At 49.1% G+C, this 23,126-nt stretch overlaps 3 protein-coding genes across 8 annotated transcripts in view; all 3 read right to left on the bottom strand.

Moving 5' to 3' along the window:
- Nucleotides 1-2,283, bottom strand: part of TAF1 (TATA-box binding protein associated factor 1) — a 29,763-nt gene extending 27,480 nt beyond the window's left edge. For all 5 annotated transcript variants that reach the window (XR_014318388.1, XR_014318389.1, XM_082770589.1 and 2 more), the window contains exons 1-4: nucleotides 2,147-2,283; nucleotides 1,929-2,046; nucleotides 1,272-1,388; nucleotides 191-310 (exon numbers count right to left, since the gene is read on the bottom strand). Coding sequence is in view for 3 of the 5 variants with exons in the window: in XM_082770589.1 (XP_082626715.1) it covers nucleotides 191-310; nucleotides 1,272-1,388; nucleotides 1,929-2,046; nucleotides 2,147-2,272 (481 nt within the window). In the remaining 2 variants the exon portion in view is untranslated. The remainder of the gene's footprint in view (nucleotides 1-190; nucleotides 311-1,271; nucleotides 1,389-1,928; nucleotides 2,047-2,146) is intronic.
- Nucleotides 2,284-3,125: 842 nt separating this feature from the next.
- Nucleotides 3,126-16,224, bottom strand: LOC309883152 (rho-related GTP-binding protein RhoG-like). 2 transcript variants are annotated; one of them, XM_082770964.1, is made up of 4 exons: nucleotides 16,117-16,224; nucleotides 15,527-15,671; nucleotides 9,330-9,400; nucleotides 3,126-7,508 (listed from the first exon to the last, which is right to left on the bottom strand). In XM_082770964.1, the coding sequence occupies exon 4, from the start codon at nucleotides 7,485-7,487 to the stop codon at nucleotides 6,912-6,914; it is 576 nt and encodes a 191-aa protein (XP_082627090.1). In that variant the 5' UTR covers nucleotides 7,488-7,508; nucleotides 9,330-9,400; nucleotides 15,527-15,671; nucleotides 16,117-16,224; the 3' UTR covers nucleotides 3,126-6,911. The 2 variants fall into 2 exon arrangements, with proteins under 2 accessions (XP_082627090.1, XP_082627091.1); XM_082770965.1 differs by lacking the exon at nucleotides 9,330-9,400.
- Nucleotides 16,225-16,346: 122 nt separating this feature from the next.
- On the bottom strand, nucleotides 16,347-21,667 carry ITGB1BP2 (integrin subunit beta 1 binding protein 2). The gene is made up of 11 exons (XM_082770963.1): nucleotides 21,516-21,667; nucleotides 21,333-21,382; nucleotides 21,191-21,247; nucleotides 20,719-20,864; nucleotides 20,460-20,572; nucleotides 20,276-20,334; nucleotides 19,813-19,883; nucleotides 19,603-19,705; nucleotides 18,407-18,526; nucleotides 17,947-18,009; nucleotides 16,347-16,740 (listed from the first exon to the last, which is right to left on the bottom strand). The coding sequence occupies exons 1-11, from the start codon at nucleotides 21,577-21,579 to the stop codon at nucleotides 16,423-16,425; spliced, it is 1,164 nt and encodes a 387-aa protein (XP_082627089.1). The 5' UTR covers nucleotides 21,580-21,667; the 3' UTR covers nucleotides 16,347-16,422.
- Between the last annotated feature and the right edge of the window lie 1,459 nt (nucleotides 21,668-23,126).

The raw sequence follows: 23,126 nt of genomic DNA, 5'->3' as shown, positions 1-23,126 counted from the left end.
TTATACATGAGCTCATCTCAGACAGTCCTATAACACTGTGTAACAGGACAAAGACCCACCTTCAGACGCAGTCTGCAGACAGAATTTTGAAGACGGATGGGTCCTTGCCACAGAATGAACTGCTACACAGCAACGTTTGCTTCCTTCAGACATTCACATTGCCAGAGGGAAGAAGAAAGTCCTCACTCACCAGTGGAAGCTGCATCCTTTTCATCTTCTTTCTTTCCAGGTACTGGAGGTGGTGGTGGCGGTGGCATCAGCTTGGAATCGATATCTTCACAGTCGGCATCATAATCATCCTCATCTTCATCTAACCAGTCAGAAGACAAGACTGCACATTAAGCTGACAATAAAAGGGAACCAGACAACCTCCCCACCTGTACAATCTCACATGTGTCCCAATCTGTTGAGAAGACCACGTCCCCTCATTAGCTTAGCACGGAGACCATTCTTATTTCATAACTAGATGCAAACCTCTTACCAGTTCAGCACATTCATTTGCAATATTGGAACTTAAGAAAGAGTGGGACAGGGGAGAAAAAGTTGACAGAAAGCAGGCTGCAGTATTTGTAATACATATATGTATATATATTCTGCTATTCACACTTTGTAGAGAGAAAACAGCTGCTAAAGATGTAAGAAAAACATGGTCAACCTTACACCCAACCAGCCACAATATGACAACAGAAAGGTTAAGCGTAAAGCAGCTTTCAGGAATAAGCAAAGATTTAGCATTTGCACTAGCAGCTCCTAAAAGGGAAAAGCCTGTTTCTGTTAGACAGAGATCTCTGGGACCAACAGAAGAACTGAAGTGCCTTTTGGAGAAAGTCGCTTTAGAAAAAGAAATTGGGGTAAAAGGAGAGAGAGAGGTTATGGTTGAAGTTACTCTCCAAGGGATCAGGACCTCAACTCGTTGATTATCTCTGAGAAATACCTGACCTCCCACATAACTCTTTTCCTAAGAACACAGGTTAAAGAAATATCAGCAGGTATTAGCATTCTCTGCAGGAGACCCCATGGCAAAAGAAGGGCGCTAGTTTCTCTTCAGAGTGTAGTTTAACTCTGATGAAAAACTCATTTCTTAAAAAAGGAAGTCTTAAGCAGTGGCTTTATCCAGTGAATACGGTTTCACAAAAGCTTATATTGGATTCTGGAAACAATGAGCAAAAAGGCACAACAACACACATTTAACAGAACCAGTGTTAAACCAATTGGCCCAAAACACACTGTACTAGCTAGAGCTGTACATGCTAAATGCTAAAGCCATTTACCTGGTCTTCGAACTGGTTGCAGGCTGCCCATTGCCTGCTTATACCTACGGCTCTCATCTTCTGCCACTTCATTAATATCTGAATAATCAACAGCATCTTCTGTGCTCTTAACCCAACCTATGAAGAAAAACATCTAGTCACACAAAGCTTAATGCATATTACTAACACCTGACTTTGCTACGTACTTATGAATCCTCCCCCTCTGCTTCTTTTTCTTAGAGGAATAAAAACATTTGATTAACTTTTCCCAAGAGAACATTTCCCCTTTATTCCACCCAAAATCTCCAAGAGCTCTGAGTTTCAGCTCAAATTTGGTAAGTAACCAGCTTTAGCAAAGGAAATGCTTTCTGATTACTCAATGAAACCGTTTAACAAAACCTGAAATAAGAGACTGTGCATCGAACAGGCTTAGAAGAGTTGAATGTAGGGGAAAACATAAGTATATTCATGAGCCAGAAGAGACAAAGAGTAGTGAAAATATTAACTATAAAAGACAATGTGTGCACAAGGGGCTGGGCGATAAGGTGGGATTCACTCAGGTACCCTCAGGAAGGCCAGCCCGTTGGCAGAGGACCCGAGGCAGTGCCCACCTCGCTGCCCTCCTCCCCTCCGAGCAGGGCCCTGAGCCCGCAGCCCCCCCGGTGCCCGGTGCCCGACCTTCCTCGTCCAGGTGGGCTCCGTCTGCCTCCGGGCTGTCGTCCTCGCTGGCGGTGATCTCGGTGATGAGGTTGCCCAGCCCCAGGGCCCCCAGGCCGGCCAGGTGCTTCTTGGACTCCTGGGGACAGCAGAGGGACACCGCCACACAGCTCGGAGCGGCCCCTCCGCCGCCCCGGCCCCCGCCGCCCCGCTCCCCTCAGCGCCGCTCCCCGCCGCACCTTGTCGAGGACGCTGTCCCCCTCCAGCTGCCCCGCCTCGTTGATGTTGCCGAAGAGGAAGCCGGCCAGCGAGAAGGGCTCGGCGCGGCCGCCATCCGCCTCCTCCTCGCTCTCCGAGTCCGACATCGCTGAGGCGGTGGCGGCACCGGGACGGGGACGGAAACGGAAACCGGGCGCTGAGGGGAGCGGGAGGCACAGCGGCCCCGCGCGGCCCCAGCGGGAGCGAGCACAGCCCAGAAACAACCCCACACACAAACCCAGAAACAATCCCACACACCGCCCCAACCCCACACACAGCCCCAGACACCCTACACACCGCCCCACACAGCCCCAACCCCACACACAACTCCATCAACAGCCCCATACACGGCCCCCCACACAACCCTAACTCCACACACAGCCCCAGAAACAACCCCACACACCCACACACACACACCCCCAACCCCACACACCCCCACACACACACCCTCAACCCCACACCCCCACACCTTCAACCCCACACAGCCCCCCCACACACACACAACCCCACTCACAGCCCCCCAACACAGCCCCACCCCTCCACACAGCCCCAGAAACAACCCCACACACCACCCCACGCAGCCCCAACCCCACACACAACCCCCCAGACACAACCCCAACCCCACACACAATCCCCCAGACAATCCCACACACCACCCCACACAACCCCAACCCCACACACCCCCCAGACAATCCCCCACGCAACCCCAACCCCACACACAACCCCAACCCCACACACCCTCCACACCCCTCACACACACACCCAACCCCACAACCCCAGCAAAAACACAACCCCACCCCACCCCCCACACACACACACCCCACACACACAACCCCAACCCCACACACCGCCACCCCCAGCCCTGTACCCCCTCCGGTGCAGGGAAGCCAGGGAGGAGAGAGCCGCCTCCACAGCAGCCCCATTAGGAAGCAAGGAATGAGCTAACAGCAGAGCCACGGAGATGAGGAGAGGTTTTATTACAATTTAATTTCGCATAATTTAAAAAAAAAAATCTTTTAAAACTGTTAGCTGTAATACAAATTCTTTTATAGTATAAAATCAAGTCGCCAGTGTATGTATCAGTACCACACTTAGTCTTGGGCTCCCGCCGGGACGGGCGGCGCCGGGGTGAACCCTTCTTCCAGACATCCTCCGCTCCTCCAGGCGAGCCCAAGCAGCACCAAGGTTCCTACAGAGCAAGGTTTAGCACTCGACAAAGCACGATGAGGCTTCTCTACTTTAAATTCCATATAAATAGCGACAGCTGTAAACTGAAGAAAGCACTTACACACCTCAACACACCTCGTAGCATCCTTCGGACGCAGAATTCCTGAACTGCTCGATGCCGTGCGGATGGCCACAACTGTGTTCTCAAAATGCTTATGTATTTGAGAAATGATTCATAAGCTGAAAGATTAAAACCAGTCTCTTCACAGAGAGCCTCTTCTGTGAATTATGACACACGTGCTACATTTCCACTAAGAAAACAAACTGAAGAATGTTGAACAGTTCAGGAAACCCTCACGACTTAACTCTGGGGTACCCTGATCTTCTGAACAGACAAAATCTAGCCACATGATTGTGTGAAGCATTTGTTACCTGTCCACGGGAAAAAAAAAAAATAAAGGGAAGAAGGGGATGGATTGTAGACTGAAGCACTGGGCTACTTACAATGAAATGCACCAGAAATTGTAAGAAAAAAAGATTAAACAGAGAATGCCAACTGCATGGAAAAGCTCATTGGATTTGTGCACTCCTGAAGGTCATTCTCATGAAAAACAGATGCTGGAATAAATCAGCTGTCAACCAGCAGGATTTTTGCTCGTGACAGAAAGATACAAATACAAGGCACCTAAATGACTATTGATGAGGTACTCTGAAATCAGTAAAAAGCTTCTGAAGTTGTTCAAAGTTCACTTTCTGCTCATTTTCCTCACTATTGTGTTAATATCCTCAGTACTGCTGTGCGATCTATTTATTAAGTAATCTAGATGGGGGATAAAGTGTTCTAGTATCATGTAAGCAATAATGTAATCAATTCAAATGGATTGATTTAGTAGAATTTTATCTCGCCATACCCTCTTCCAGTTAACACCAGGACAGCTGCTCTGTGAGCCTACAGAAGCAGGGTGTGTGCAACAATACTTGCTCACAGGACTTCATCTACAAAATTATTGTCATCCAGTTAGGAATAGCCACAAAAGATGCAGAACTATAAGATTTCAGTATGTAAAGAAGTAAAAACTTTTTAAAACAGTAGTAGCTTCAGTACAAAATTGCAAATTTGTGTAGCAAAAAAAAAAAAAAAAAAAAAAAAAAAAGAGGTGCCTGTTGTTGACATCAAAAGCCTATTTAAGAGCAGTTCAAATATATCACGAAGTTTTTAAAGTACATCTCAATTAAGCAGAGGTTATGGGCTTGCACCAGGGTAACCAGACTGTTGATTTAAGCCTGACCTGCATTATAAAAACATGTGCACTGGCTTAAATAAATATATCTTAAACATGATAAATTCTATTTACTCAGTTACTGAAATTTACCTACAGAAAATAATCTTGCATTACAAGGCACAGGATTAATTGCTGCCAGCAAGTCAAGCCCACACTAAAGGCATATTACTGAAGAAAAGGCAGAGCATGGTGAACAGAGGTTTCCTCACTGAAATACTCCTCCTACTCCCTCACAGCCTGCAGGGCACTGCGGTAGGAGCCACATCTGGACCGGCACTTCTTCTACAAGTGCAAAAGATGCAACAACACTCCAGACAATGGCACTTGGTGAAGAAAAACATGCAGAAGTCTCCAGGTTTCTGCAAACATCATTCACTACGGGCGTTTTGGTGTTGCCTGCCATCAGGCAATGTGAAACTCAGTACTGTTTTACTAGCCGCTTATACCGATACCTGAATTCACTGCAGTTTGTATCTATGGGCTGCAGCTTGCTAAAGCAGTACCTGTACGAGCACACAGCCAATACACAGAGATTGTGGTTAGTGACAGCGACAGTTACAACAGCTGAAGAAAGGCACATCCTCTTCAAAGAGGGGAATAAGGGCACAAATATGAATGTGTTTATCTACCTGTTTTTTGTTGTTGGTGGTGGTTTTTTTTCATATCAGACAAAGCAAGGTCAAATTAACACAAGATCCCTAATAACCTTGCTGATATATTTTCTGTCCTCTTGCTAAAATGAGGCTTTTTGTTTTTTTTCTGACCAGGGTATACGCAGTGCAGTTTTGCATGTGTGGGAATCACAAGAAAGCAAGTTCTGAATTACCAATCGAGGCTGCATCTGGACAAAGACAGTACTGTCAACCTCAGACAACAAAGCCCAGTCCAGCACCATTGGTTTCATACAAAGCATCTTTGAAGCATGCTGCTTTCATACTACCAAGCTGGAAGGTTAAGACTAAGGAAGGTTTCATGCGCTCACTCCTCAGCTGGTCCCAGAATCACACACAAAAAACAGTGAACATCCTGAAAACAAAAGCCAGCTGTCACTCACTAGAGCTGCTAGAGAAAGTTAAAAAAAAAAAAAAAAAAAAAAAAAAAGTACGTAAACAGAACTTCAGTTACAACCGTCTATAACAACTGATCACCTTGCAGAGGGGAGAAAATTGCCCAGGTAAATCTATCCAGTGACTGGCTAACCATTACAAACTTAACTGAAACCATCAGAAGAAATAAGCATTTCTGTTTCCTGCAAATAGAACATCCAAATTTTCTGTCAATGATCTCCCAGAAAAACAACAAAGGAATTGCTGTAAAATCTCAGGTGGTCGCTCCAAGAACATTAAAAAGTGAAGCAATGAATTCTTCAAGAGAAAATGGGCTTCTACCAAGTCTTTGGAATTCATCAAAGGGAGAGTGGGATTACACTGAAAAGCTCACTTGGAGAGTAAGAGTGATCCCAACTATCTCAGTCGGCCCAAGAAGATCATGAAGTTTATTCTCAGGGTGTTAAGTCTCTTTGGAGAGTGAAATAAAACCTTATCTTGGTTTAGAAGATTATGGAAGACTTGCATCTAAACTACTCTTCCACCTCTCCATTTTGACAGCATGAAAATCACTCATTCAAGGGATTCATCGTTATTATCCTAAGTTCCTTACGTGAGGAGAAATCATCTCCTGCTTCTATGAAAAAAATAACTGCAGGTGTTCCCTGGGTCTTGCTTTTTGGGTTAAATATGCCTTATGTTAAATCTTCATACGAATGGTCACAGTTCACTTTAAGGTGAGTCTCAGTACTATTTCAGGCATTTCTGCATGTAAACAAATTGTTTTCAAGCTCTGAATTGGCAAACAACTGGACAGCCAGATGTGTGTAAAAACCAGTTTGGTCTGTACATAAGGGATGGGAAAAGCAGCAGCTATGCTTAAAGCAAAGTTATCAGAATTTGTGCTTTTCAGCAAGTCTGGTAACTGACAGTTATCTACTAAAGGCGTCTGGCTTCATCCCTTCTTTTATTTTCCTCCGCTAAATAAGTACAGAAGCCAAATGATCCCTGGAGAAGCTGGAGACTGGAACTTTAGAAATTAAGTATATATTTGACCTCTCAGTTGGAAAAAAAAAAAAACTATTTTGTTTCAGTTTCCCTGAAGCAATAAGACTGCAAGAATATTCTTTGCATAATCCATTTCTGCTTAGAGCTGTTAGTGCAAGATGCAAATCTTCAATTTAACGCGTTAAAAAGCCCTCCAAAACTCTAGTCATTATTCAACTTTGAACATCCACCACCCGAGGTAATTACAATAAGACACATTTTCTTGTGTTCTTCTTTGTCACAGGATACAGAACTGCACGAACAGCTTCAGCAAACACCTCCCGAACACCCTCCTGATTCAACGCCGAGCACTCCAAATATTTGACTGCTCCAATTTGTTTAGCCAGTGAAGTCCCCTGTTGCGGGGTAGTGGGAGCCAAGCTTTGCTCTTTCAACTTTTGAACTGTTTCCAGGTCATTCCTCAAGTCTCTCTTCGTGCCCACTAAAAGAATGGGAACATTAGGACAGTGGTGAGAAACTTCAGGGTGCCATTTGTGCCTCACATTTGCATAGGAAGAGGGGCTACCAATGGAGAAACAGATGACAAATACATTGGTTTGAGGATACGAGAGTGTGCGCAGACGGTCGTATTCCTCCTGGCCTGCAGTGTCCCAGAGATTCAGGCTAACCGTCCGGCCATCAACAGTCATTTGGGCACTATAGTTGTCGAACACAGTAGGGATGTACTCTTCGGGGAAGGCATTGGTGGTGTAGCTGATGAGAAGACAAGTTTTTCCCACAGCGCCATCTCCAACAACTACACACTTTATGGTCTGCATTCTTTACCCAGAAACAAAGTCCTGCACAAAGCAAGAGAACAAGTTAGAAAAGGCACGCTCGACGACAATCATTTTTAAGAGATGCTTTTGCAAGTGTTTTTAATATTGCTAACAATTTCTTATCGCAGCCAGACATACTCAGTGTCTCAGAAGCCATTATGAAGAGCTCAGAGGCTAGAAAGACAATAGGGAAAGAGATGCAACGAGTTGAAAGCTCAGTGACAACTGGCTGCTCTCCAACCACATAAGCACAAATTAGCCAAATTCCCACAGTCTTGCCTTACGGCCAGACAGTTTCCCACAGGCAAGAGGGACAAGTCCTTAGGAAATACCTGCAAGCGGAAAAGGATTGTGATCTCACAACCAGTAACAAGATACTCTGTCGTCTGTAAGTCCACACACACTCTAAATTGACACTTCTTGTCTATGTGTTCTACTGCCTAGGAAGTTTAGCACAAAGAAAGGTCCGAAAAATGTGCAGTAAGCCAAGATATCAATTGCTGGGTTGCACTGCTACCGTTTACTACAGTAATTCACTCGACTCACAGTCAGAAAACACTGGACAAAAGGTTCAGACAGCAGCACGTACAAGAAAAGCTGTTCTTTGAAATAAAACTAGAAATGGTATCCAGATTAGAATACATACAGAATTTTTCTAAAGAGGCCAAGAACAGATTATTCGCACTAATCGGTGACAGAACAAGCAAAACTTAATAGGCTTGAAGTAAAATAAAGAAAGCTTATACCAAGCATTAGAAAAAACACACGGTGTAAGAGATCAGCAATCAAACAGCCTTCCTGGGCAGGCTGTGGAAATGTTCCCAGAGATACGTGATGCTTAAAGGCCTTCTTATCCCTTTCTTGAAATGTAAGGAATAGGTTTGATAATCAAGTGGATATAGACTAAAACTCGATTCATTCTAAGCTTTTATTACATGAACAGGAACTTTCCTGTTACTGTTCATAAACACTATGGAACAACTACAAGCACAGTCATTTGCTGTTCATTTCTGTGCTAAAGCTTCCACTGCTAGCCTGAGCAAGAAGGAACATGCATCTGCCTTCTCACCCAAATGCCTTTGAGGTACTATCAGTAATCCCCAACTCGCAACCAGCACCAAATATGCTGCTTCAAACAGAAGAAACAAATAGCAGGAGGGACTACATTGCACATTCCAGAAAAATCACAACTTTAACAGCATTATATTTGCAAAGGAAATATAAAAACAAGCAGCAGTGAAGTACTTCGCTAATAAGAAGTCACAAATCCCGTTCCTCCAAATTCCCCTTCAAGACCATTGAAACAAACAGCTTTTTGACAGAGTCTGTATCCACATACTGTTATCATCCCACTGGGAGCACACATGATTCTTCTGTACTAGGTGAAAAAAAACTACTTTAAGCTTTGGCATTGCAGCAGGCTACTCAAGTGAGCGATATTGCTTTCGGTCACTACAACGTACAGTGCTTAAGGAAGTATAAATATATGTACACACTTGCTATTAAAAGGCAGCCAGTTGTGCGAAGCAGTGCTGAAACCTTGCACCGGAAAGACTGAGCAGGATGTGTGAGGGGAGGAATTTGGAAGAACCAAGCAGGAGAAAGATGCAGAAGCAGTTGATCCTTTTTGAAAAGGGCAGGAATTAAATTGCTTAAACATCATGAATCACCTGAAACGAAATCTGAGCTCAGGTACTTCTGAGCTTTGGCAGAAAAGCATACGTGTGCATTTCATCATACATCAGAAACATCAGTCATCCTTCAAGGCCAGAGTCAAATGTAAAGAGAGAGGCATGCCACTGGAAATTGTAAAGGTAATCAATAAAAAAGAAGAGCACTGACCAGCAATAACCAACAGCAGGACTGCATATATTATTCCAGAACAGTTGCACCAAGATTTTCATTTAAGGGGGCTAGAAGAAAAACAAAAAACAACAACAAAAAAGGTAAAAATCTAACGAATTAGAGGCTTAGAAACATTAGTTGCATTTTGCAAAACCAAGAGTTGAAATTTTAATATAAAACTACCAAAATCATTACATTAAACATTTTCAGCATTTTATTAAGAGGTTGTGCACTGCTCCCTAACAGCACACGAGACAAGGTCATATTCCTGAACACAGAAGGTCTAATGGTTACAAAACAGTGACAGAAGAGGGGACGGATCCCGATGCCATAACACTGCTGTATCCACAGGGGCAGCTGTAACTCGCTGTCCCAGGCTCTCCCCCTGCCCTCCCTGCAGCTCTGGCATGACGAGGCTGCCTTCAGACCTTTCCAAGCGCCGAGTTCCCTCCCCAGCCAGGCAGGATCCCACCTTCTCAGCCGTGACCGCACACTACAACAGGCTGAGGAGTCCTTTCACCCAATTTCCTGAGCATCAGGGGCTGGTGCAGCCAAGCCAGTGGTACGACACGGTGGGAGTGAATCACGGAGGAGGGGAGCACTGGCAGCTGCCAAGGGCAGCAGCACTGAACGGCTGCAGAGAGCAGGTCTTAGAGTTAATTCCTACACGCACTTCAAACCACTGAATTAAGTCCTGCATCCCAAACTTTAGCAGTGACCAGCAATTTCAGAGCAGAAGATGATTTCCAAATGAAAAGTACCTATGCAGCAGCCAGCTGTTCTGATCACTTGATGAAAAGCCATCTCCGTGATGACGCAGAGCTAAGCTGGACACATGCATTCAAAAACCCGCACGAGAAGTCTCATGGAGAATGAGACACACAAAGCCTTTTATATGCCCAGTTCCTAGTTTCTAAAATACATAAATCGCAAGGCCTTGGGAATGGCTCTCTCTTTAAAGCACAAACCACGAGCTCCCCCAAGGGCTCACATACCTATTCATTCCCGCACAGGATTTTTCACAGAAAGGCAAGATAACCCAGAATTGCATCACTACCCACGCCTACCAGGCACCAGTACTGTAACACAACGCGGGCAGTTTCTTATATTGGTCCACTACAATGCCACATGTTCCCTGTACAATGGGAAGCTATAATAGCTTGGTTCAATCTCATTAAAATTTTCTAAAGAAAGTGTGCTATTCGGAGATTATTTTTGCTGGGTTTTATTTAAGAAGTCTTTGCAGCTTTCGGTTTGGAACACAATAGTAAAGTAACAAAAAAAAAAAATCTGGAATATGAATAACGCTTTTACAGCATTAAGATCTCGAATTACCTGGCTGCAGCTTCACTTTTAAGAGAGCAACAGTTGCAATAGGAAGTAACTCCATGCAAAAATGCCAAAGCACCAGGCTAAGTATGAACTATTCAAATATGATTAAAGAGCCTGTGGGCTCTAAAGTATGCTTCCCTGCAGGGCTCCTTTAAAGTACGTTCTCTTAGCTGAAAGGATTCGTGTGTGGCATATGCAGACTAGAAAAACAAACAGACCGGGATACAAAATTTAGTACTAAAACAAAGCATTTAGAAAATTAATCAAAAGAAAGAGTAGAAAGATGCTCCCACTCTCCAGAAACCTGTAGGCTGCGAGCAGGTGTAGCTTGGTTAAAGATTTACATGTGGAAGACAAAGGAGTTTTTAATTTAAGCCACAAGCAAACAAACAGTATTACCTCCACCTAGCCTTTTTTTATTAAATCCACAATCTCTGTTCAACATGTTCAGAGTCTCTATTTGTAATTTCTGCTTGTAAACAATTTACATAACAACAAAACTCATAAGAAAGCAAGAAGCCGAGGTTCAAATTTGAGAGGAAAATTCATTTTTCTCAAGCACCTTGGAACTTGGCACTGCGTGCTGTACGAATAGATGCTGGGAATAAAAAACACCATACTCCCCAATCAATCATCACCAACAAACATTACAAAGAGCAGGAAAAAAGTGTAGGGTTTGCTTTTTTTTTTTTTTTAAGCTTTAAAAGAATTCTGGGGAAAAAATTTTAGAGAGTAAAACACATACAACAGGTAAAAAGGAGAACTGGAAAAAAGAGAAAAATACAGACGACCACATCAACGCATCAAAAGCAAGACTCAGAATTTAGAAACAGAAAGCTAGGCACGAGCTTCAAAGTGAAGTTTAAAGGTTACTTGGCAAGAGAAAGGAGTCAACAGAAAGTCCAAAGTAGTGAGAGGTAATTCTGGTTGCTGAGTCCTGCCAGAGAAAGCACTTTGATTACAGTCAAGGCAGAAGATCATCAGAACATGAAGAGTTCTAACAGTTACAGCAGCATGGGAATAATTTTCAAGAAATTAAAGAAAAAAAAAAAAAACAACACGCATTACCCCACAGAGAAATGTTGTACAAAAATACATGGAGAAGTTATTTCTATCTTATCCATCAATGCCTCCGAATTACCAAACTGGCATTCCAGCTGGGGTTAGTTTCCTCCTCAGAGGATGCTGCAAAGTCTGCTTTCACTGTCTGCACACCTGGCGTTTCCTTTGGAATGTGCAAGATTTCGATCGACATGTCGAGACATCGTCAGGAGAGCTGCTCCCGTTCTGACCTAATTACATATTTTTGGGTATCGTTAACACGGGCAGCTTGCTCTCCTGTAGCCCAGCAGGACTTCTGCAGGAGAAATTCACTATTTGGGTTCCACCCCCAGCTTCCCTCCAAAGCTATCCTAAGTGAAATTGAGTAACTTCATATTACCTCGAAATATTTTTGAGGGAGAGAGAAAAAGTTTTCTTCACCACATCTGAAGGAAACTTCCCGATTGAGAGAAGGGAGAAAACAGTGACAGAAAACACAACGGAAATACAACTGAATTCACTTCCCGATTGAGAGAAGGGAGAAAACAGAACGGAAATACAATTGAATTCTCCTGGGGCTTTCTAGATGGGTACTTTCTTATACTTCCTGCACTTTGAAAAATTCTTGGCAGAGGAACTATTTCTTAGCAGGATATGTCTCTGCCCTCGCTCCATTAACACTAGATGCCTCTGTTAGGTGGATTTTAGCTTTGATATTGCTCTTTGATAACCTTGTTTTCAAAAAGCTTGTCGGGTTTTCTACATCTCTCTTTCCAGTTTGGACAGGGACACATTTTTGCCAAACATGAGCAGAAAAAGCACCAGGAGTTCAGCAGAAGTCACCTGTACTGAGCAGTATTGTTCTATTCAGCCATCACCTTTGATCAATCCCTCCCAGTTCTGCAGGCTCAGAAGTTTGATACTGCTTTATCTGGAGCAAGCAGAAGCTCAGAAATCTAAACAACATAATTGCTCATTTTCCAGTAACAAAAACTTCAGAGATGATTCACGCCATCCATACATAAAATCAGGCAGAACCTTTCCACAACAAACTGCAGCTCCAACTATATCCTAACATCCTCACCCATACAAAGGAGCCTAAAAGATTTTTGATTTGTGCAACTTAGCCACCAGATCTAACAGGGAAGATAAAGGGGCTTTCAGTAGTCTAATCGAGACTGTGTTACTATTCCATAACAGCTCAGCTTACTCTCCATTGTTTTAGGCAAGCGCTAAACGAATGGACAAGTGCCAAACTTGAGCATGCATGCCAAGAAAGAGTAAAAAAAAAGCTAAATAGGAGACCTCATCCCTAATACCCTGACTATTCCTTCAGCAGTGAATGACCTACTTGGACTTCTGAATGCTTTTCAAAGTTTCCACACTGCTTTCTGTCCTGCCATTTACCTGTAAGGCAAGAGAAACAAAACATCCAACAGCCTGAGTGGCAGCAGAGGGGAAAGAAATTAATGAGCCACCCCAGATTTCAGCAGCACAGCAGAACCACCAGCCCAGGACCCAGAGCTCCAGGTTCTGTGAACAGCAGAACCCAGGGAGCTCACTTCTGTGGAGCTTCAAGTTCAACTTCCACACACACTGCTGCTGTCTAACAAGAGCACAATTCCCACATCTCACTGCGGACACTATAAAGACCTTCCTATTTTTCACCAAATAAATAAATAAATGTTTCTAAGCTAAAGGAAACTTCCCAAAACCTTTCAAATAATGTTTTTAAGACTTATATCCCTACCAAATCAGGCTGAAATTGGTTTATCCATTTAGTCTTTTTATTTTAAAAAAATGAAGAAACAAACTTTACCATATAATCAGTATTTCCTTGGGAACCACAGAGAAAACAGTGTTCTGCATGAGCCATTCAGGCACATCACCCACACAAACCTCAATGCATCAATACTGTTATTGCATGCACTCATACCCCAGATTTTATATGAGAGTAGTGATATGAGTGACCAAATATCAATAAACTTAAGTTCTATGAATCCAAGATTACCATTAGATTACCATTACATTACCAGTGCATGAGAAACAAGCCAATAAGACTACACCAAAGTGCAGCTCTACGGGAACTAAAAACTAGAACATCAGTAGGTATCAGCATCCCTACAGCATATGAAAATGAAATGTATCCTGCCATAATCAGAGGCTGCAGAGCATTAAACTTGATGTTCTTGCAACCACATGCAAAAGGATCGACTTGTCACAATGGTACCCTTCAGAGCTTATTTAAACAAAATGTCCCTAACGTGCTTCAAGGGTGGTAACAGTAAAGGAGTAAGACCAGGAGCTGGCACGGGACAGTTCTGCACCCAGATCCACTGCACACCTCCTCAGAGATGCAGGCTGCTTGCAGAGGTCCTGGGTACATACACTGACCACTTTTTATAGGTCCTTCCTAGCTTCTACAGATTTATTCAGTACTGACTGTTAAAGGGAAAAAAGACAGTACCTCAGTGACTAAGTTCTGCTAGGAGAATTAAGCACATTACAGGATGAATGACAAATCCAGTTAAAGCCACCCTCATTGTGATTTGAGGGGGGGGAGGGAACAAAAAAACAGCTGTGAGTCTACCTTCCTATCACCTTGTCACCTGGCATTCCTCGGGAGTATAAAAGCTATTTTTAAGAGAAGTTGGAAGACACCACTGTTCTACCTGAGGGGTAACAGGTATACTGGGAAAATCTGGACTTCTTCCTCAAAAATAAAACCCCCACACTTTCTTTGATTTGCTTTTGATTTCTCCTCCTCTTCCCCCAAATTTCACTGGGAAGTAAAACAAACAAAAAATGCCCTTGGTCAATCAATAACAGTTTTCAAAAGTTTCTTTAAGCAGTTTTGATACAATTAAAACACAAGTTAACGCATCCATTCAGTGGGTATTTTATCATGGCTGCTGTGCTACAATATTGCCCCATTTGCCAGTCTCACTTGTATCAAATCCTGCAGTTCTAAACAGTGAGCAGAAGTTATCAGTGACAAAGTAGCGCCTCAGCAGTCCACCAGATTTACCATACGGACATACGAATGTGAAGTAAAAAAATAAAATACTCCTTTTAATGATACAAGACCTCTGTAATATATGACACCATATTGTGTCAAAACATTAGGACAGAAAAATCACAGCCTCATCATGAAAGCAAATCAAACTGTGCATTCCCCTACCAATGGCAAACCACATATTTCATTGTTTTTCCAACATGTCTGTAAAGTTCCTCCTAAGAACACTTAAAAGCTTCTTTTTTATGGAAACAGCTCAAAAGCCAAAATGACAAATAATGTCTCATAGCTGTAAGTTCCCTATAGAGACCCGAGTGCAACTGTCTGCTGGCAAACTGGCCAAATGCAGTCTTCATGCCAGATGTAAATTATATAGCAGAGAAGAGAACTTAAAAGTTTTTAAAAGCAAAAACCAGGCTTGGGACAAGCAGGACACACCTAATGAACCGGGCACAAGGAGCGCCGCACTCCAGTGCGAGACACGTGTGGTAAGCACAGGGTACACACAGCGAACAAAAGCATTTAAAGCCTTTTTTTTTTTATAACTCAGGGTAAATACGGTGGAAATCACAAGTGCTTTTAAAGAGCAAACAGACACCGACTATTCACCGGCTCTTTTAAAGGGGAAAACAAAGGGATGCCAAATTAAATCAGAAGGAGGGAGGCTCCGAACAAACACAAGGTAGCTGGAGGTGAAGCCAGGAATTCCTGGCTGCGGGACGTTACCGATACCGAAAGCTTACAGAACTGGAGCGGACAACCACCGAGCTGGTGGGTGATGTGCACAGCCTGCCCCACGCCGTACCTGTGCCTCCCCACTGCATGCAGGTGCCGAAGGCTGCGAGAATGATTTCGGACAGCGCCTTCCTCCAGCCGTGTGCTCTTCGAGACAGGAACGTGGCGGGGGTTTTTTGGGGGGGCAGATCACGTAGGACTGCTCCTCGGCGTCCCTGTAAGGGAGGAAAACGCTTCGTGCTGAACACAGCGAGCCCTGGAAGCGGGGAGCTCGCCCCGTGCCCGCCTGTTGTCGCCCCCCCCCCCCCCTGCACGGAGCCGCCGCTGCCCCGCGGAAGAGGAAAGCCGAGGAGCTGCCGGCGGGGCGGCCGCACTTCCTGCACATCTCCCCGCAGGAAACCGGCCCGGGGACCGGCTCAGCCCCAGCCGTGCCCTCCCCGCACCTCCCAAGCCCCTTTCGGAGCCACCCCCGGCGGCTGCTCCCCGCTGCCCTGAGGGAAGCCACCGCCCCCGGTACCCCCCCGGTAGCCCCCGGTACCCCCCTAGTACCCCGTTTCCCCTTCCTCCCCACTCCTCCCTGCTCCTATTTCCCCTCAGCGGCCACACAACCCCCGTCCTGCCTCCCCTCCCGGCCCGGCGCGGGGCGGGGGCCGCGCTCACCTCAGGGCCGCCCGGTGCCCGCTGCTCCCGGGGCGGCGGCGGCGAACCCGAACCCGGGCGCCGGCCGCACCCCGCCGCGCGCAGGCGCCGGGCGCAGGCGCAGTGATGGCGGCGGGGGGAGGCGGCGCCGCTGTGGGGGAGCCGCCATCTTTCGACAGCTCCCCTCTCCTCCCCCCTCCCTTCCCCTCAGGGTGGTTAAAAGTAATCTTAAATAAAGATTCGAAGTCAAGTTAAAAGGTTAAAAGCAGTCTGCCTGTCTCTGAGCCCGTCTCAGCCTTGTACACGGAGCTGTGGCGTGTTGTGTTTTTATTGCTCGCCCCCTGTGAGCTGAGGGGGGTTACACGGTGCTCTGGGTCGGGGCTGCTCCTCCAGGGCTGCTGTCAAAGCCCTTGAGCGGCGCCGTGCCTCCAGCTCCTCGTCGTCCTCCTCTGACCAGCTCAGGCTGTCGTCAGAGTCCTCCTCCAGCTCCTCCGCGCTGGCAGCCGCCTTCTCCGGCTCCCCCTGGGAGCACGCCCTGCTCTGGGGGTGCTCCAGCCTGGCCCAGGGTCCTGGGCTGGCTTTGCAGAGTGTGATCTCCACCTTGGTAGGGACCATGCTCACAAAGCTCTTCTCCGTTTCGATGACCTGGGGAGAGGGCAGGGCACGTCAAAATGAGCAGGAGAGGGCCGGCAGCACGTGCTCATCCTTCCCACAATCAGTAGAGCCGTGATGGAGGAGAAAAGACAAGAATCTTCCCCTCCTCAGGGCAGAGCAGGATGAGTCCCGGTGTCCAGCTGAGCTTGGTGTTACACCTCAACAGCACGTTGGTGCTGGCGCTGGGCTCCGTTACAGCCCTCTCCACACAGCTACAAGGCACGGGCACCTCCACAGCCAGCAGCACGCTCTGCTGCAGGCGGGCACAGGCAGCACACGAGGGGAATAAAGGCAAGAAGGACGCATGCAAATTGCTGAGCCTCGCTGCTCCTCTGCAGCTGGCAAGTGGCTAAGGAATTGGACAGCGAGTCTTGCCCCTTGCACTGCTTCCAAAAGCGCAGGGACTGAGCCAGGTTCAGGGAGAGCCAAATCCAGAAGGCCAGCAGAGCCAGCAGCGACACCCAGCTCTGCTCTCAGTCAAGGATCAGCGCAGCCACCACTAAGGCCCTCCTCACAACCCCTGTGATATTTCCTACGTAGCCAGTAGAGATGGGTATAAATGCTAGCATCTGGGTGACCTGGCTCCCAGGCAGCCCCAACAACAAGCCAGCGTTGTGGCAATATTTAAAAGAGAGCAGCCAGGGTGCTTCAGGTAGAACAGAGCTGCCAGGACAGAGTCCAGGCATGGCTCACAGGGGGTGCTACCCATACTGGATGAATAGAGAAAAACATCATTTCCCCATCAGCATTTGCTGCTATGGACAACAGGAGCTCTAAAGATAAACCAGTCCACTCTGCTGTGACAGCCGCGATGGAGCTGTGTTCTCTGCAGGTCCTCAGGAGCTGGCAGTGAATAACACCGAGAGAGGGACTGTGAAATGGCTGTTTGTTCCACAGATACGCCAGCCTGTTCTTGGGAAACAGCAGAGTCCCGTGGGCCACACTGTTTTTGCGTGATAATGCAATTAAAGACTCCCTCGTGCTGCATGCACAGGAAGGACTGTGCAGAACTTGTAGCAGCAACCGCTTTGCTGCTTTTTCAGAAGTCTGAGACTATAAAGGGAGTAATTTTCCTTACTGGGAGCCTGTACTTGGGGCTGAAAATACTTCTCTAGCAGCTTGGGCTGCTCTACAGTGTTGCAGCTCATTCCCACACAGATTTCTGGAACAGGGAAATCAAAGTAAACAGGATCTTACCCCCCAGAGATCGAGTTCTGCCTGGAAAATCTTATTCCCTTCAAAGATGACGTGAACCTCAAGCTGAAAGATCAACAGAAAATTATCTTAGTGGGGCAGCACAGCACTTCCAGCGCTGTTCCCTGGACAGCGCAGCTGCCTTCCTGCCCTGTACCGCATCCCACGTCCCAGCTGCAGTGTAACTGCCGATCCCTCAGCAGCTGCCTCTCACCCCTTCCCCATGCTGCAGCTCCACCTCTGCCACCAGCTGACGGTCTGGAGGCCAACAAAGCCCCACGCTGAGGCCGAAAGCCACTGAGCCAGCGTGGCTGGGCAGCTGCAGCCGCAAAGCCACCAGGCTCTCAGCTCAGGAAGCGCCAACCCCAAATGGGTGTTGAAGAGCACCGGGAACCCGGCCGGCTTGTGGCTCATTGACGTGGGGTGCCATGAAAGCCCCAGCCAGCTTGCTGGCCCCACTCACCACGGTGCGGTTGGCCTTCACGCTGCTGAGGGCGGGCAGGGGGTTCTTGGCATAGATTGTCACCACCACTTGGCTGCTGGTTTGGTGCCAGTCCTGTCGGCACGACACCACCTTCTTGTCCTGCCAGGGAGAAAAACCCGTCACGGCGTGGTGTTCCCCAAGACAGCAGAGGGGACGTTTGTGCCAGAGGGTGCTCTTTGTGTGTCTGTCCTTCGCAGAGAGCCAGCTAAGGACAGCGTCAGCTGAGCGAGAGCAAACCCTGCATCTTGTTTTGGAGGGGAGGTGGTTTGTGTGAAGGTGGGCAGCCCCTGCCCGACTGCCCCATGCAGCACAGGACATCTATGCTGTGCTCCAGGATGTGTTAAGAGCAGACATCTCCTTGTTCTAGGGTCACTCTGCTGTGCCCAAGCTCACACCAGGAGCAGGCACAAAGCCTTTACATCACATCAAATTTCATTCACTCTGCAGGGACAGCAGAAGATGCCCTCTCAAAGCAGCCTCCCTTACACCCCCTGCGTGTTTTCAGCCCAGGACAAAGAACATCCTGAGCTCCGAGAGGGCTGCTCAGGCAGTCTGGCAGTGCTGACTCAGAAGAACACGATGCACTTTCAGAGATATCCTGGGCTATTTTCTTGTAACTTTCCCAGCTCCAGCCTGCTGCCAGCTAAGAGAAACTCTCTCATGCACACAATCGTGAATTGGCACCTTCCCCTCGTGGCCCTGCCACAACAGCCAGTGCGGATGAGGTCCCTCCTGAGAAGCAGCTGCAGAGAGAAAGCTTCATGAAAACAACCTCAAGTCATTTGCAGACATCCGCCAAAACTTTTGGGGGATTTTTGCAGGGCTTTTCCTGTGCTCAACTGCCTGTTCCTGTGCGGCAGCCTGCAGCACCAGCCACACCAAGCTCCTGGAGCAGAAGGCAGAGGCAGCCCTCCTTCAGCTTCCCATTGCACCCGTGCCACAGGCATGAGAGCTGCCAGGTTCTGTGAACGCAGAGGCAGAGTTTTAAAACAACAGATGGGTGAGGATTCAGCGTTCAAACCCTGATGCAATCATCTGCGAGCAATTATGAAAATTAGCAGAATTAAATATGGAAATCCGCGTTAATGCAGAGCAAGGGAAAGAGCAGCCCCGGGTGCCAGTAAAGGTTTTCCTGGAGGCACTTTGCTCAGTCACCTCCCCGGGAGCTCCCTTACCGCCTTCCCCGTCCAGCAGTGCCGCCCCGTGCTGCAGCCCGGCTGCTCCAGGAAGGCGCTGAAGTCGGTGGTCCTGACCCCGCAGCAGCTCCAGTATTTCATCCTGCAGGGTGTGGGGCTTCCTGAGCAGGCAGCAGGACCCCAGCAAGGGCAGGACCCCACGGGACCGCTTCCAGCCCGCAGCGAGGTCAGTAAAGGGAGGTTCCTTACCCCTCGTGGAAGACAGGAACGCCAGGGTGGAAGGTACAAACCTCTGCGTTGCTCTCTGCACCCCGGTAGACCTGTGGGGCAAGAAGCAGAGGGAAGGCTTGGCTGTGCCTCCAGCACGGCATGGCCAGACACCCACACATCAGGGCCCGTTCCCATCACAGTCACAGCATGTTGCCCGTGGTCACCCTTCCCTCAGGGTCCAGCATCGGAGAGGACTTTTTGGGGACAGCCGCAGGCCCTGCTCCCTGTTGGCAGCACCCAGCCATGGCAGGACACCGCTGCGTGCCCCCAGCACCGCCCCGCAGAGCCCCTATCCCAGCACAGCATGGCAGCCTTGGGGCGAGGCAGAAAGCGTGCTGCACTGCAGGAGGGAGGAGCAGGCAGGAATTATTCCATTCCGTGCCCGTTCTACCCGGGTGAACTGCGGGGCGGCGCAGAGCATGCGGGGACAAAGGGGACTCACCGCCTTGCAGGCTGCGTTCTTGCAGGTGGTGCCAGCTCTCACCTGCGCTGTCGCCTCCCCTGCAAGGACAGCACAGCTCTGCTCGGGGACACACACCCTGCCTGTCCCCAGCCCTCCCACAGCCCCTGCTTCGGGCTCGCCAGGCCAGGCCAGGCCCCGCTGCCTGCTGCAGACTGAGAAGTACCTGTGGGGCCACCCTCGGGCACCTTGTCGTGGGGGGACAGGCTCAGTTTCTCCAGCGCCTGCTCCAGAGACCTGGATACTTTAATTGGCAGCAGTTGTCGTGGCTCATCAGAGCTGGAAAACGACAGCAACAAAGGCTGAGTGTTGTGGTTTTTTTTGCCATTTAAGTGTTGTGGCTCCTTCCCCGGAGGCAGGCAGGGCAAGGCACGTGCACAAGCAGCAGCGTGGCCAGGCGATGCCGCCAGCTGAGCCTCTCTCACCTTGGTCTTTCCCGCTGCATCATCTCAGCTGATTTTGGTCCTTGGATGATGAATTCCGCCACTGTCTTGGCCTTCGCCTTGTCCGAGCTCTCCTCTTGGAGAGGCTCAGGGGGCTTCTCCTTGCTGTGGAACCCCTTTGTGCATCCCTGAGCAGCAGAGACGAGCCCGATGCCTGCTTTGCCCTTTCTAACCTGGAGGCTGCTCCAGCCCCGGTGAGCTCCTGTGACCCGGTGGCTCTGCGTCCTGCAGGGCCGGGCTCCCACCCTACAGCAGCGCAGGGGCCGTGTCCACAGGGATTCCCACGTGCAGCCCCACCGGGGCCGTGTCGGGAAAGCCTCAGCTCTGTCCCACCCCAGCCTGGCAGCAGAGGGACAGCAAAGAGCCTCCCCACCTCCCCGGGCTGCTCAGACACCTCATGGCGCTGGGGGCATGAGCTGCACAGGGTCCCTTGCTGCTTTGGTGAGTCGCTCACCTGAATGGAGAGGAACTCGGAGAAGTCCGTCGTGCGCTTCTTGCAGCAGGACCAGCCCTGGGCACCGGGAGAGGACGAGACGGTCGGGGTGGATGTCCCCACCGGGCACACGGTCCCACCCCGCGGCTGCGGCCCCTCTTACCTTCAGGGCATCGTGGAAGATGGGGACGCCTGGGTGGTACAGGCAGGAATCTGAAGAGGGAAAAGCATTCGGAGCCTTTTGGGAAGGGTGATCCTGGCTGTGCCCCCCCAGCTGCTCCCGAGCTGCCTGCTGGCAGCCGAGGCCGCAGACCAGGAGATCATCGGGGGGCAGGAACCCGCTTACCCTCAGCGTTGTGCTCGGGATCAAACCTCTGCCCGCAGCCCTTGTTGTAGCACAGCAAGGCCATGGCTCAGGCGGACACGCGGCGTCCTTCACTCCAACAAAAACCCCGTCAATCTCATCCCCTCTGTTTTCCTGCAGTTCCCAGCACAGGCGCCGCGAGGTGACTTTGCCTGCCTTTGGGGGCAGCTGGAGGAGGCGGCTGGTAACCGGAGAGCTGGCCAAAGATGGACATGGCAGCTGGCAGGAGCCGCGTTATCTCCAGAGGCATATTTCTGTCCTGCCCCCTGCTCCGGCACACGCAGGCGCCTGGCGGAGGGGACGCACGCTGCGGGGTGCCCTGGGGTGGGCAGAGGGCTGCCAGTGCCTGCATCCCGGGGCATCTGCAGCACCACGGTGCTTGTGCTCGGATCCGTGGAGCCACAGCTCCTGAGCAGCTGCTGGGAGAGCTCTCGATTTATTTATCACCCAGAGAAGGGGCTGAAAGCTTACTGCAAAGGGAAGGAAGAGACTTCGCAGGGTCCCAGGGCAAAACCTGTGCACATGGCACCAGAGGACCAGAGCAGGGAATGTGCCCAGACATCCCTGATCCCCACCAGGGCCTTGTGCAGCCCAGGGATGAAATCTGTCCCCGGCAGCTTTCCCTGCTTCCACCATCACCACAGAAGTGTGCAAAATGATACGAGGGCTTCCAGTGAGCAGGAGGGGTTTGCTGAAGCTCCCTGCTCCCATCCTAACACCCAGGGTTTTTCTTCCTACAGACAAGAAGCCCTCTCGAGATCAAAGATTTTACCTAGTTCCTACAAATATCTAAAACAAAAGTTTTATTGTTCCTGTTTGCAGAGGCAGATGTTTCCTGGGTGTTTCTCCGACCTGTGGGGGCACACTGCAGCCAGCGAGCACTTCTGCTGCGGAACTGGGTCTGAGAGAAGCCCACGAAGGGCAGGTCCTGTGGGCAGCAGCTGCCCTGCAAGGCAGCCCGGATGCCACTGCTGCTCCTCTCGGAGCAAACCCTCAACACAAAGGTACAGCAGCCCCAAAGCCTGCCCTGCCTGCGGTGCAATATCCCCAGGAAAGCTTTGCAGGAGTGCCAGCAGCCTGGCTTCGAGCTGATGCCACCCCTTAAAGAAAAGCATGCCCCAAGGCACGGGAACAGGCAGCAGTGTGAAGGGCGGCTGGAAAAGCAGGAGGGATCACAGGTCCCGGGGAGTCCGTCAGAGCCCTGTGCCGGGTCTGCGTGGTGCTCTAGGGTTTCAGGTCTCCTCATCCTTTCTGCAAGCCGTCAGCAAGGCCGCAGCTGTTGCCATCCTCGTGCCAGGGAGGGTTTGGAGCTCGGGTTACTTTGCAGAGGAAACGCCGAGGCGATGTGGAGGGTGCTGAGGCTCGGTTTGGAAGGACCAGCAGGTCGTCGGGGTGGAGGACAAGGGTTGCAGGGCCAGCCCCGGTGTGCCTGCAGGAAGCCGAGCGAGGTGGCCAGGGAGCCACACGGGCGCAGCGACACACAAATCACCGTGCCCGCAGCTCCCAGCGGGTTTGAGGTCAGGGTGGCAGCCCTGGGGACAGGCACAGCACAGCCAGGGCGCAACAGGGACAAGCCCTGTGCTAGGGCTGGCA

The sequence above is a fragment of the Aythya marila genome (assembly GCF_965140915.1).
Source record: "Aythya marila genome assembly, chromosome: 13".
Lineage (NCBI taxonomy): Eukaryota > Metazoa > Chordata > Aves > Anseriformes > Anatidae > Aythya > Aythya marila.
The sequence above is the reverse complement of the archived record's forward strand: the minus strand, read 5'-3'. Positions and strand labels throughout refer to the sequence as shown.

Excerpts from the sequence above, each read along its gene's own strand:
- LOC309883152 (XM_082770964.1), bottom strand. The coding sequence starts at position 7,487 with ATGCAGACCATAAAGTGTGTAGTTGTTGGAGATGGCGCTGTGGGAAAA.
- ITGB1BP2 (XM_082770963.1), bottom strand. The coding sequence starts at position 21,579 with ATGGCCTTGCTGTGCTACAACAAGGGCTGCGGGCAGAGGTTTGATCCC. Across the intron at positions 20,335-20,459 it reads GCCCGAGGGTGGCCCCACAG|GGGAGGCGACAGCGCAGGTG; the intron begins GTACTTCTCAGT and ends CTGTCCTTGCAG. Across the intron at positions 18,010-18,406 it reads TGAAGGCCAACCGCACCGTG|CTTGAGGTTCACGTCATCTT; the intron begins GTGAGTGGGGCC and ends TTGATCTTTCAG.